Source organism: Carcharhinus amblyrhynchos, chromosome 30 (genome assembly GCF_965287045.1).
Source record: "Carcharhinus amblyrhynchos chromosome 30, sCarAmb.v2.hapA, whole genome shotgun sequence".
Lineage (NCBI taxonomy): Eukaryota > Metazoa > Chordata > Chondrichthyes > Carcharhiniformes > Carcharhinidae > Carcharhinus > Carcharhinus amblyrhynchos.
The window spans coordinates 2,761,790-2,775,342 of NC_137353.1; the positions used below are offsets into that span (position 1 = coordinate 2,761,790).

General features: G+C 40.7%; 1 protein-coding gene across 1 annotated transcript in view; it reads left to right on the forward strand.

Moving 5' to 3' along the window:
- cfap74 (cilia and flagella associated protein 74) overlaps positions 1 to 13,553 on the forward strand; it is a 210,440-nt gene that overhangs the window by 128,166 nt on the left and 68,721 nt on the right. Inside the window, exons 26-27 of the mRNA XM_080215220.1 lie at positions 8,911 to 9,187; positions 11,839 to 11,988. Coding sequence (XP_080071346.1) covers positions 8,911 to 9,187; positions 11,839 to 11,988 — 427 coding nt within the window. The remainder of the gene's footprint in view (positions 1 to 8,910; positions 9,188 to 11,838; positions 11,989 to 13,553) is intronic.

Genomic DNA, 13,553 nt, shown 5'->3' on the forward strand with positions numbered 1-13,553 from the left:
ATGACATTACAGCTTTGCTGGTGGTGGTAGATGACTTTGTAACTTGAGTACATCCAAACTGTATGCGATTGCATCATCTTCTGTGTGTTCCCTCGTGGCTGAAGAGATGGACCGGACATTTGCAGAACTGGCAGTTCATGCTGTCATTATTGGTATTTGGAGGGAGTTCCTGTTGGTGCCCCACCACTGGCCTTCCTCTCGGCATATTGGGCGTGGTGAGTTCGGCGTAGATTGCCCTCAATCTTACAGGCACGGAATCTGCTAATACCTGCTTATAAGGTGAAACGTGAGACTTTTCATGAGTAGGCACGCTTTGAAAAGCAGAGAAATAAATACTCAGTACAGGCTGTAAACTATGTACTAGATTCATTAAAAGTAACAGAGTAGCAAGAAAGCACATATCATGCTGTGCTGCTTTTACAGAACCAAGAATCCAGTTACTTTTCCCTCAGAAACCTGAAACCTCCGCCCTCTTCTAACTTTGAAGATCATTCTGAAACAAAGGAAATCAAAAATTTTCTTATAAGAACAGTTTTCAGTCATGGGAAAGTTCAAAGGCATAAGGCTGGTGTCTCCAGAGACTATCCCTAGCCAAAGAAGATGAAAACCTAATCATTTATTTGGACATTTTTTGATGAAGCATCCATGCTAATAACTAGGTTTAAACAGTATTAGCATATTATGTATCGCATTTCACTGCAGCAGGACATTTATAACCTGCACAACCTTAGTGAACGCACAGTTCTTAGGTTTTTTTTAAGACAATTTATTACAAATCTAAAATACCCATAAAGGAAAAGGAGAAAAACAGACAATGGACAAGATATTTAACTTTTACCTTCAGTGGCTCTTGCCAATGAGAAAGATAGTCAATAACAAGGCTCATTAGATTCTTGATGGTTTTAAAATTCTCTCTGATATGGCAAATGGGCTACTTTATTTCACTCCACTATAGTATAGAACATTAATAATCCAGAAATAAAATTGGAAATAACAATTCCCTACCTAGCACCACCATAAGAGTACCGTCATCGCAAGAACCACAATGATTCAAGGAGAATTAAGGGCTGCCACCCATCTTCTCAGGGCAGCAAGGACACATGGGAACATAGGAGAAGAGTAGGCCATTCAGCCCTTTGAACCTGCTCCACCATTCAATAATATCATGGCTGATCTGATCATAGTCTCAACTCCACCTTGCTGTGTATCCCCCTCAACGCTTGATCCCTTGTCCATCAAAAATCTGTTTAACTCTGCCTTGAATAAATTCAATGACCCAGTCTCCACTGCTTTCTGGGGAAGAGAATTCCACATACTGACAACCGTTTGAGAAAAATAATTTCTTCTCATCTCTAAACTAGAAAGAATGCAAAAAAGATTTACTGGATTGCTACTGGAACTTGATGGTTTGAGTTATAAGGAGAGGCTGGATAGACTGAGACTTTTTTCTCTGGAGCATAGGAGGCTTAGGGCTAATTTTATGGAGGTCTCTAAAAGAATGAGAGGCATAGATCAGCTAGATAGTCAATATCTTTTCCCAAAGGCAGGGGAGTCTAAAGGTAGAGAGCACAGGTTTAAGGTGAAAGGGGAGAGATACGGAAATGTCCAGAGGGACAATTTTTTCACACACAGGATGGTGGGTGTCTGGAACAAACTGCCAGAGGTAGTAACAGAGGCGGTTACATTTGTCTTTTAAATAGCATTTAGACAGTTATATGGGTAAAATGGGTATAGAGGGATATGGACCAAATGCGGGAAATTGGGACTAGCATCAGGGTTTTAAAAAAAAGGGGCGGCATGGACAAGTTGGACCAAAGGGCCTGTTTCCATGCTGTAAAATTCAGCCATTTGATAAATGTATCCACCACTGGCTACACTTGGATTTCCACTTAGGTCAGAGCTGTGGCTTGTTTCTAATGAAAATGCACTTGTAGAAATGGAATTTTGTTCTGAATGCAATACAAAATAACCATCCATTTTGCCAAACCCACTGTACTTGCTAAAAGAAAGTCACTGCAGATGCTGAAACAATAAATAGAAAGTGTTGGGAAATCTCAGCAGGTCTCACAGCGTCTGTGGAGAGCGAATAGATGCGGAGATGCCGGCATTGGATTGGGGTAAACACAGTAACAAGTCTCACAACACCAGATTAAAGTCCAACAGGTTTATTTGTAGCAAACACCACTAGCTTTCAGAACTGGCTATTCCTTCCCACCTGACGAAGGAACAGCCAGTTCCAAAAACTAGTGGTGTTTGCTACAGAGAATACAGCCAGCATTGAGTCTGGATGACCCTTTGTTATTACTGCTGTTTCTCTTTCTGCAACTGGTGGTGCAGAAGGCAGACTTTTGTCCATTTTCACAGCTAGCTATTCCTGAAACAGGTCACCAGTCTGTCGCTGGGACTTATAGCTTGAGGACACCATTCCACATAAAGCATGGCTGACCAGGAGTAGCTCCAACTCTTACCGGCTGCCATTGGTCAGTTTGCCAGGTTGATAATCAATCTGCTTGGCTGTGTTGCAGACACACCTTCCACCTGTCACAGAGTGGGACTCAAACCCAGATTACATCTCATTCTTATAAATTCCAATGGGTATGAGCCCAAACTGTACAACCTTTCTTCACCCCAAGAGTGGATGAATAATAAATCTGGCTTTGCCAACATTGCCCACAACTCAGAACATCTTTTTTAAGATGCTGGAAAATGGAAATGAGAACAGGAAGAGGAATATCTGAAAATGTAGGGCAGGGATTTCAACATCTAAAAAAGTATTTATTTTTATTTAAGATTATAAAAAGTATTCCATTAATAATCCAGTGGTGATAAATTTGTGCCTGAGTAGAATGCCCTCTTAGTTGTTTCAGAATGGTACATTTGTTAAATGGATTTACATGCAGCTTAAATGCCTACACCTTCACTACCTCTGGCTTTAACAATCGAGATTTGTTAAGGATTTCCTCTCCCAAAAATGGCAATGCTACTATTTCTTCCTGTCAGATCTACATGTGATAAAGTTAGTCATATGCTTCAACATTTGAAGCATCCTACTTTTTGATTTGATTTGATTTATTATTGTCACATGTATTAACATACAGTGAAAAGTATTGTTTCTTGGGTACTGTACAGACAAAACGTACCGTACGTAGAGAAGGAAATGAGAGATTGCAGAATGTAGTGTTATAGTCATAGCTAGGGTGTAGAGAAAGATCAACTTAATACAAGGTAAGTCCATTGAAAAGTCTGACGGCAGGTTTATTTGGTAGCTCAAGCGTTCGGAGCATTGCCTGATGAAGGGGCAATGCTCTGAAAGCGCGTGCTACCAAATAAACCTGTTGGACTTTAACCTGGTGTTGTGATATTACTTACCATGTTGAATTGGGTTGGGAATTCCACAAGCTTAGAGCCTAGGGAGCTGAAGGCCATGCCCACCAATGATGAAGCAATGAAAATTGGAGATGCTCAAAAACCTGGGTTGGGGGGCAGGGGGGCGGGGGCGGGGGTGGGGTGGCAGGGAGAGGTTTATTGCTGATCTGATTGGGCACCCTTTAAAGATGGTGCCCTGATCTCCATGCAGCTGAGTTTTGTTGGCGTGTTAAGACCGCATGCATGATGGCGGAAAACACGCCACCTTGATTTTTTTGGCAAAGCGTCATAAAATCTGCAGAGAAAATAAGTGCGTTTCTCTGAAGAGAAACCTGCCATTTCTATACCTGGAAACAACACTCCATTCTTTGGTAAGATTCTGCCTATATATTTTTACACACATGTAACCTGGAGACAGACTTGGTTACTGAAGCACTGGGACAGGTAGGAATTCATTCATATTGCACAATTATAACTGAGGAATCTCATAAGTGCAGTTTCCTGTGCTGCACAAATTATTACACTTTTGAAATAATTTCTTAAGGTTTTCCTCCTCCTCACAGTGTATTTCACAGTAGCAGGAGGCAATGGGCCACTAGCTGGTGTTGGGATTTTATAGTCCCACTGTTGTCAATGGGATTTCCCATGGAACGTGCCCCTCGTCGCCCAGTTTCCCAGCAGTGGGCATGTGCTATCGGCTGGACTATATAATCCCGCCAGTGTAAATGGCTGGCACTTGCTGCCTCTTTCCTGTTAAAGCATTTGCTGTGCCTGTACATGCTGTACTCACAGTGACATCAGGCTGTAGGTGAGCATATAAACTTCTGCTGCTTTTTCTGCTGTTTCTTCCTCTTGTCGTTTAATTTGTTAATAAGCAGGTATGAATGTAATGGGCACACAGCTGAATTAAATTTAATCTTTGATTTGGTTCAGAATTGTTGCTGTATTTCTCAAAGGGTTAACAATGGCACACCATTCATCATCAAACACTGTAACCTTCATAAATGGGGAATATTTCACCTGTGACAGTGAGTTATTGCTCGATCTTTCACAAGTATGAAAAGCACGTAATTCACGAGAAGCACAGATGTGAATGAGTTATGATAGTCTTTCCCATGAGCACAATAACACCTGGAAGTTGCCAGCCCTGGTGAGGAATCATGCTTATCCGATCTGCATGTCTCCAGTCTCTGAGTGGAGTTTTCAGCCGATCTTTAAGTGAATTCAAGAGAACTGATGACAATCATTAAGCACAATTTCACATATGCAAATTTATCATTTTTGAGTTAAATATCAATCTTTTGAGCAGCTAGAGTACTTACCATGCTTGTGCAATAAGATTCCTTATATTAATATTAATATATTAAGTCACAGAATTTGAAGAAAAAATATAATTTTGCACAGCTGGAATCATTTCAGCTACTGCCAGAACGCTAAGTTAATAGTATGACTGCAAACTGTGCCTCAATTTGTGCATTATTTAGCATTGATGGTCAAATTATTATATGCTTTTCAGATGTGATTTTGTTTGCTAAGCCTTATTAAAACTGAAACAAAATAGATCAATAAAGACACTTCAAATAACCAACAGCAGCAGGCGTCCAGGAGAAAAAGATTTGTTCATCAGACTCTCACAGCTTTCATCCAGTGTGTCAAATCAGTTTCCTTGTTATTCACTTTTCTTCTTTTTGTTCTTTCTTTTTATACCTTTTGAAATGTTGACATCCTGAAGCAGGTCGTTTATTTTAAAATCAGTAAAAGGAATTACTTTTCCAGGAGCTGTTTATTCTTAAATACAAAGGCAATTGCAAATGGGTTTTAATTGGTTTAATGATTATTATTTAGAAGTCACAACCTAATATGCAAATGATTTTGATGCAGGATCTTACAAGAGTACCTTTAAGAAATGTCTTTATTTTAAATCATGTTCTCTGCAGTTTGTAAGCAGGCTTTTTGGTTGTATTGTGGCATTGGTTGCCTGCTTGGGAGTCCTTTTATTGTTGTTTCAATGGTTTAAATGGGGCTTTGATTATTTTTACTCTGGGCCTCATGCATTGTCTGGAATTTTACGACGTTTTGAATTGTGAGGGGGAAGTCAAAGTCAGGCGGTTCCTTCACAGAGGAATCCAAGGATTCACTTTCAGCTTTGGGTTAGAGTCAGAAGCTGCCTTGGTTGTCAAGTTGCAGGCAGGTTTTCTCTCTATCTCTCTGATATTATAGATCCTGCTGGCTAGCTGGAAGCAAGTCTTCTTGCCTTCCTGGAATGAGAATACTGTCTTTTGCAGTGGTTCACTGACCAAAAACTAGAGACCAGCAGTGGCATTATCTCTATCTCGAGGGCTGCTAGAAGTTACAAGGCTGGGAAGTTAACATTTTAATTCTCCAACCAAAAGACTAAGTTCCAGCATCACGTGAGCAGTCATATTTTCTGTGCTAAACCTGTGGGAAGGGTATGTTTTAAGGAGGTTTGTTCGGTTGGAGCATTTCAAATATTTGTCAAGGGTTAAATAATATCATGGGGTTTTTTTGTTTGTAATTGGTATCTATTAACTGTATTCTTAAATAAACTGGGTTTGATAAAAGCTCCCTAGTGGGTCATTTGAATCACACCTGAAGTGAAACATATCACACTTACCCCAGCTAAATTCAAATTACAAAACTTATGATCCCGGACGACATCATAAAACACTTTGGAGTTCCTGACCTGCATTTTAACATAAGTGAAAAGGCTGGGTGATGCTAATGAAATGTAGTAATGATGAAACAAGATTGACTTAAACAGCCCCCAGCTCTTCAATGCATGTGCCAAATCCAACTACTAAAATTGCTGTCAGCATCAGAAGAGATCAGGAAAGCTTGGCTCAGTTTCAGCATTTTTTTTGTCAATTAGGAATTCTGATAACATTCACGAAATGATTTCCCCGGGTCACTTGGATTTAAGCTTGTGTCTAATGTGATAATCTCTTTTGGAACTTAAAAAATGGAGATAGGAACTTTTTAAGTTTTTTTTTTCAGATCATCATTTGATAACGAAGGAGAAGGGGAATCGGTTTCCCTGTTCTCTCCCAAGGTTGAGACTGCCAGGGTGTGAAAGAGGAACTTGTGATGATTTTCCCTTCTCCTGGAAAGTTGCTCCATTGTGACAGCTTCCTCCAGATGGCCCTATTGAGTTTCCATTCGCGCTGGTGGGATCTTATGATCTCAACGAAGGCACACCCCCACTGCAGGTTTCCCAGCAGCAAGCGGTGCCTTCAACAGGCAACCTTGTTGACAACAGCAGGAACTTAAAATCCCACCATCTCCCACCATCTCCCACCATCACAGAACACACCATAGAAAGGGAGAAAAATCCCACCAAATGTGTCAGAACCTGTAGAGAGGGATCCGCATGCAGGATCACCCATTACTACATCAACGGGTCTTTCTTTGCAGACACATTTTCAAAGCAGATATGTGACTAATGCATAGCAAAAGATCTCAATTCAAATTGAGTGATATTGAATGAAATGATCCTAAATTAAGTGAGTTGAGAAATCTCCGTCTTGTAGGCAGAATTTGGCAGCATTAAGTAGTTCATAATATAACACATTGTTGGGACAGTTTTTTGTTCAAGTTGCCACTGCTACACTTGTTCTAGCAGGACTCACTCTTAGTGCTCATTACTAGAAATGGAAATAGTTATTTTCTCCAATACTAGCCTTAATAAGCACTCAAACACTCTAGAAATAGTAAAGCTGATATGCACTACCATTGTTTTATACTGAGGCACTGTCCCCAAAATATACTGAACATGATATTGTAGTACCTTTGTACTTGCATGTCATTATATTAACAATAAATTGTGTTATTGTAACTAGGTCCACCAGTCTGCAATTAACCTGTGATCCTAATTACCTTAACATAGCCTATTAATGTAAGATACAACAAACACTGTTGCTGGAAGTATAAAAATAAGACAAGGAATAGTGTGTGTACACAAGTTTCTTAAAGAGGAGGTGGGTAAGGATTTTGGAGCGATCAAGCATCCAAATATATCTCAAATTTCCAGAATACATCAGCAGGATTTTGCCCTTTGAGTCCTGACAGGTTCCTGATACAGTCTGTACTCTACTGACGGATGCTGCTATCAGTCTACCACCCGAGCAATATTGTGTATGAATTTCAGTGCCAGTGTGATGTCAGGTACATATGACATATGTTCTAATGATTGGCTGCTCAAATCAAACAGCATATTCCTTCAATTGCTTGTAATAGCAGACCATACTCAACCAGCCTGTACTTGCAAAACTCAAAACAAAACATTTACAAGGATGCAATTCTGTGATTATGCACTACTTGCTGAATAATCTTGAGTGTGCTGATACCAACACTAACAACCAATTTAAGATAATCAGTTGAGCTTGTGACTTGGCTCATTTACGCTTGCTAGAAGTGAAATACATTTTTTAAAATTCATTTATGGGATTTTGGCATCGCTGGCCAGGCCACCATTTATTGCTCATCTTTCATTGCCCTTCAGAAGGTGGTATTGAGCTGTCTTCTTGAACCAGTGCAATCTCAGATCTGTAGGCTTTGCGCTGACACACATGGACACACAAGGAGGGGATGATGGGGGCGGGAGAGAGAAGGGGCCGACTCCGATCAGGGGGTGGGGGGGCCCCTGAAACCTCCATGGTGGAGCAGGTGGTGGAGTTATATGGATTATGATTGAGCACCCTTTAAAGATGGTGTCCCGATCTCTGTGCTGCCGGGTTTTGCCAGCGTGTTTAGGCTGTGCCCACCTGTATGATGGTGTGAAACACTTCCCCTTAATATTTTTTGGCAGAGTGTGGTAAGACCGAGAGAGAAACACGCCAGTTTTCTCATCAGAAAGAACACGCTGCCATTTTTAGGTAAGATTTAGCCGAGCTATTTCAATCGCTTTGTCAGTGGTTCCCAGCCCAGCACAATTGTCCAGAGAAAGGTAACCTTTCTGGACAATTGCTGCGTAAACCTTTACGTGGGAACTTCCAAGACGGATTCCCCAGCGCATCTTTGGGGTACCCCCAATCCAGTGCTGGGGAACCAGGAAATTATGGGTCAATATACTTTAGCCTTTAATTTCATCAATGAAATGTTAAAGAGAATTCCACTCCAGCCTTATTGTTATCTTTCTGTTCTGTATTGCACTAAGAAAGATTAACACATGTTCAGTTTCAAGAAGCCATTATTGAACTAAATTTTATTTACATTTCCCAACGGAGACAACAGCAAAATGCTCAGCTATATATACTACTTTGATTATATTACAAGATTGTCTTTTCCACATCAGTGTTACATAAGCAAACTTAAAGTATCTGTGGTATATACAGAGTATCAAGCAGAGCCTTCGATTGATGCTTTTACAAGTGTGGAAACTCTAGACTTTCAGCATTGCTAATCAAAGGCAGGAAGCACCATCTCAGAAATAACTTACCATCCCGCTCAGTGTTTAAAGAATTATTGATATCTTGATGCAATTACAGAATAGCAAGCAACATTTTATTAATTTATTTTATTACTTAGGGAATTCAAGATTTCCTGTAAAGCTGTTGGTGTCTTCCCTCCGCTGAAGTTATCGCACTCAGTGATTCACTTTGCTGCTACGGCTTTGAATGATACATCTATGGTGACTCTATATGTGGAGAATTCACACACCAGCCAAAATGAATTTACTCACCCCGTGCCAAGGATCGGAAAAGGAGAAATTGCTCCTGTCGGACCAACATCATTTGAGTTTGTTGTTCCGGAATATTCGTATTTAACTATTGCACCTGCTGGTGGAACTGTAATGCCAGGAGAGGTCAGAGTTAATCCACAGCTTTTTCACATTGCTGATAGAAAACAGGTCATGTGCTAAAATGTGAAAAAGGGATGGAGATGGTGCTGTGTAATGTTTTCTATAAAACAAGTTAATTTGAGTAAAGATAACTCCCAGATAATTTCCTACATTGCCGACTACCTCCTTATCTCCTTAAGGAACTTATCGATTGAACCATCACCCATATAGTAAGACTATTATTCAGCTGCCTTTGTTTTGCAGAACTTCCTGGTTCTTCACCAAGCCAAACCTATGCCTGTCCTTCTCTTACTTTCCAGTCACAGATTCCATCCCATCCCAACCACTGAACCAAACTGTTTGTAATCAATTCAATCCCACATTGTACTCCTGACTCTGTATCCTCTCCAGCCACACAACCTCAGCTATGTTTTTGCCATCTCCACACTCAACTATTTCAATCATCTCCTGGCCAACTTTCCATTCGTCACCTTCTTAAAAATTTCAACTAATCCAAAACTCTGTTACCTGTATCCTATGCCGCACCTGCTCAACCATTACTCCTGCACCCTCTGATCTGCGATTCCATATTTACAATTCTCACCCTTGTGGTCAAATCCCTCAGGGCTTGGCTCTCCCTGTCTCTGTAACCTTTTCTGGCCGTATAATGCCTACTCACCCTCCCCTTCCCCAAACCCTCTTCTTCAGGCTCTGGATATTCATTTATTCATTCATTCATGGGACGTGGGTATCGCTGGCTGGCCTGCATTTATTGCCCATCCCTAGTTGCCTTTGGAGGGCAGTTGAGAGCCAACCACATTGCTGTAGCTCTGGAGTCACATATAGGCCAGACCAGGTGAGGGTGGCAGATTTCACCTTCCCTAAAGGACATTAGTGAACCAGATGGGTTTTTCCAACAGTCAACAATGGTTTCATAGTCATCAGTAGCAGGATACTTGTGTATTCTTCACACCACCATTAGTCACTGTGTCTTCAGCCATCCAAACCTCACACTTTGAAACTTCTGACCCCTCTTCACCTTCCTCTCTGCTGAGATGCTCTTTAAAACCCATTGTTCTGAGTAAAGCATTGGCTAACGCTTCAATCTTTCCTTCTTTGGCTTAGTGTGAGTCTTATGTATATCTTTAGGAAGGACGCTGAGATATTTCTATATGAATGTGCTAATTGTTTGGTGTTGCTATTGTGCTTCTATATTCATGCATTTATAGAAATTGACATTTGAATACAATCATCACTGATGATTCAAGTTCTGTCAGTCTCTGGAGAACTGCAGTATGTACTCGTGTAAATGTCAAGCTTGAGACCAAATTTTTAGTCAAATACTTGGGTCTCAACTTGTACACAAGTAACATTTTCAAGAGGTTGAAACTTTTTCCACTGGGCCTGACAGTGTGATTAGCAAATTGGCTGTAATGGACTGGCCTCTCTCTCACCCAAAATTTCTACCATGTGGCGCCTCCCTGTCCAACTATCACCACTTCCCTATCTGACTTTTCAATTCACAGCTCCTTTTGTTCATTCCCTTCTTCTTGCTAACCCTTTCCTGAGCTTCACACAGAGTGAGGTTTCAGGAGTAAGAGTCAAGCAGGGAAGTTGCTCATGAGGAAGAGAGTTTGCCTGCAGGAAAGACAAAGAGTGATTGTTAAGTTGAAAGGGTTAAAATTTTATGGCCAATACTGTTCCTCAAGGAAAGTCTTGCAGTGCAGTGGGTGATGTCCCTGCCTCTGAGCCAGAAAGCTCCAGATTCGAGTCCCATTCCAGGTGCGTTCATAATGCAACCAAACAGGTTGAGTATCGACCTGCAAAATTTTTCCAACATGCCAAAGGCAGGCATAAGAACAAGAGAGGCTCCTGGTCAGCCATTCTTGATGTGGAGTGGCACCCCCTCCAACCATAAGCCTCTGGCGACAGGCTAGAGACCCATTCAAGTAAAACTACTTGTGGAATCAGATGGAAGTCTGCCTTATACGCCGGTAGGGGGAAGCAGTGGCTTTAATCACCATCTCACCTGGATTTTAATTCACTAGACCAAAGGGACCTTAATTTACATTCAAACCTTTGCAGTTTCACTCCTGATGCTTTTAAGGATAGCTGGTCTCTGAAGCGAAAAAGTTCACACTGATACAGGAAAAATGCTTTTTTCTGAAGTTTGGTTATTGAACAGAATGGAAGGAGCTTTAGTGTTCATCTGAGGGAGCTAAGCTTGGAAATATTCAGTGCAGCCACTCCTTTTCCAAAGAGCAATATATTCACATTTATCACTCCTTATATTAAAATCACCAGTTATAACCAGAATCACTGAGTGAGATATTTTAAAAAAGGATTAATAATTAGTTATTCCTGTTTCAGACAAGTTTATACCTGTTTTCCCATAAACAAATTACATAAATGTCCCCTTGAAACATAAACATTCTGAGAATATGATTTGGTTGACAAGTTGCTAATCAGGGATGTATTCAATACTGTTTCATTCATGAATTTCAGCCCCAATTTTACGGGTTCCTCTGGTATAAGAAGCATTTTTTTCAAGTTTGCAAGAAATGTTAGCCATTCATTGGCCTCATATTCCATGTCAATACATTTAAAGCTTTATTTATCATTCACACTTTTGTTTATCACCTTAAAATGTTATTTATTCTATCTTTGAATGGCAGAAGTTTAGAGTGCACTTGATATTTAAACCAACACTGCCAGACCTGCTGGTGCAAGAAGAAGCTGTCCGAATGCTGTGCCGAGCTGCAGAAACAGAGAGGATTTTGGAGAAACAGGATTCCAACGACACATCAATATTGGGCAATTCATCAGTAAGAATATTTAGACGTCTCCTTTCTTTAGAATTACATTCCACATATTCTTTTCCAGCATGGATTCTGAGTAAAGCATTAGCTGCAGCAGTGCGCCTCATAAAACTACTCACAATGTTTAAACCTGCACCTTATTCTGATTGGAAAAGTTGCAGAACGTGACTTGAGGATTATTGCATGTGAAGATAATTTTGGCTACCACCCAATATCGGGGTGACACAGTAGCATAATGGTTAGCACAGCGCTAGGGACTTAGGTTCAATTCCTGGCTTGAGTCACTGTCTGTGCAGAGTCTGCACGTTTGCCCCGCATCTGCATGGGTTTCCTCTGGTTGCTCTGGTTTCCTCCAAAAGACATGCAGGTTAGGTGGATTGGCCATGCCAAATTGCCCCTTGGTGTCAGGGGGTTTAGTAGGGTAAATGCACTGTGTTGTGGGGTTAGGGTTTGGGTGGGATTGTGGTCGGTGCAGCCTCCATGGGCCAATTGGCCGCCTCCTGCACTGGAATGATTCTATGATTCTATTTACAGGAAATAGGTGATGTGGCAGGGCAATATAGAACAGAGGGCCATCACCTTCCCAACTGATTTTTCTATTGATAAAAATCTTGCATGTGTTTTTATTAACTAATCAATGTATAAATCAATGAATGAGCTCATCAATGAAAGTGACTTGAAATTTAAGTTATTACTGGATCATTTGCTAATGGATCATAAATAAACTAAATAAGTTGAGACAGAGTCAATAGTAGTCCTTAAGAGGAAGTTGGATACATAAGACCATAAGACATAGGAGCAGGATTTGGCCACTTGGCTCAGCAAGTCTGCTCCACCATTCAATCATGGCTGTTATTTTTCTCGATCACTGATTGCACTGAACCTGTGATCAGTGCTCGTTCCACACACATTGTCAGCCACTTTAAGACTTGAACAGCAGGTTAGGTGTAAAGATTCGCATTCTAATCAGTAATCTGTAAACTGTCTGTGCTTTATATGCTCTGTCTGAGGCCAGAACTCTCCATTCACCTGACGAAGGGGCTAACCCGAAAGCTAGTGAATTTACTATCAAATAAATCGGTTGGACTGAAACCTGGTGTTGTCAGACTTTTTACTGGGTAGGAGCTGTCAACATGGCTTCCTGTTCTTTACATCTCCCAACGCCTGGAAATCTACGATAGGGGTTCACTGTTGGCAGGACCAGAGGTTCCAACCAGCAAGAATGGCCAGAAAATCCAGCCATAGAATGTGAAATTGGTAGTTCATTCCATTTCAGAATTAAAATTTTGTAAAGCAGTTGAGTTCTGCAGAATAAGAAACAATGGCCACAAGTGATTAAAAAGTGTGGGAAGAAAGACCAAAACAGAAAATCCACTGGGAATAATGTGCCATCTGGCGCTTATTCTAAGGACACATTATAATATCAATAGTGTGCAAGTATCTGAAAGATGATGCAGGTTTCTCTCCCCACAGTAATTCATTTATTTACACATTAGAACAGGTGGCAATCCAACCCAACATTAAGTTGCAATGCAATAATTTAGATGAGTGATCCGGAGGGCATAGTAAGT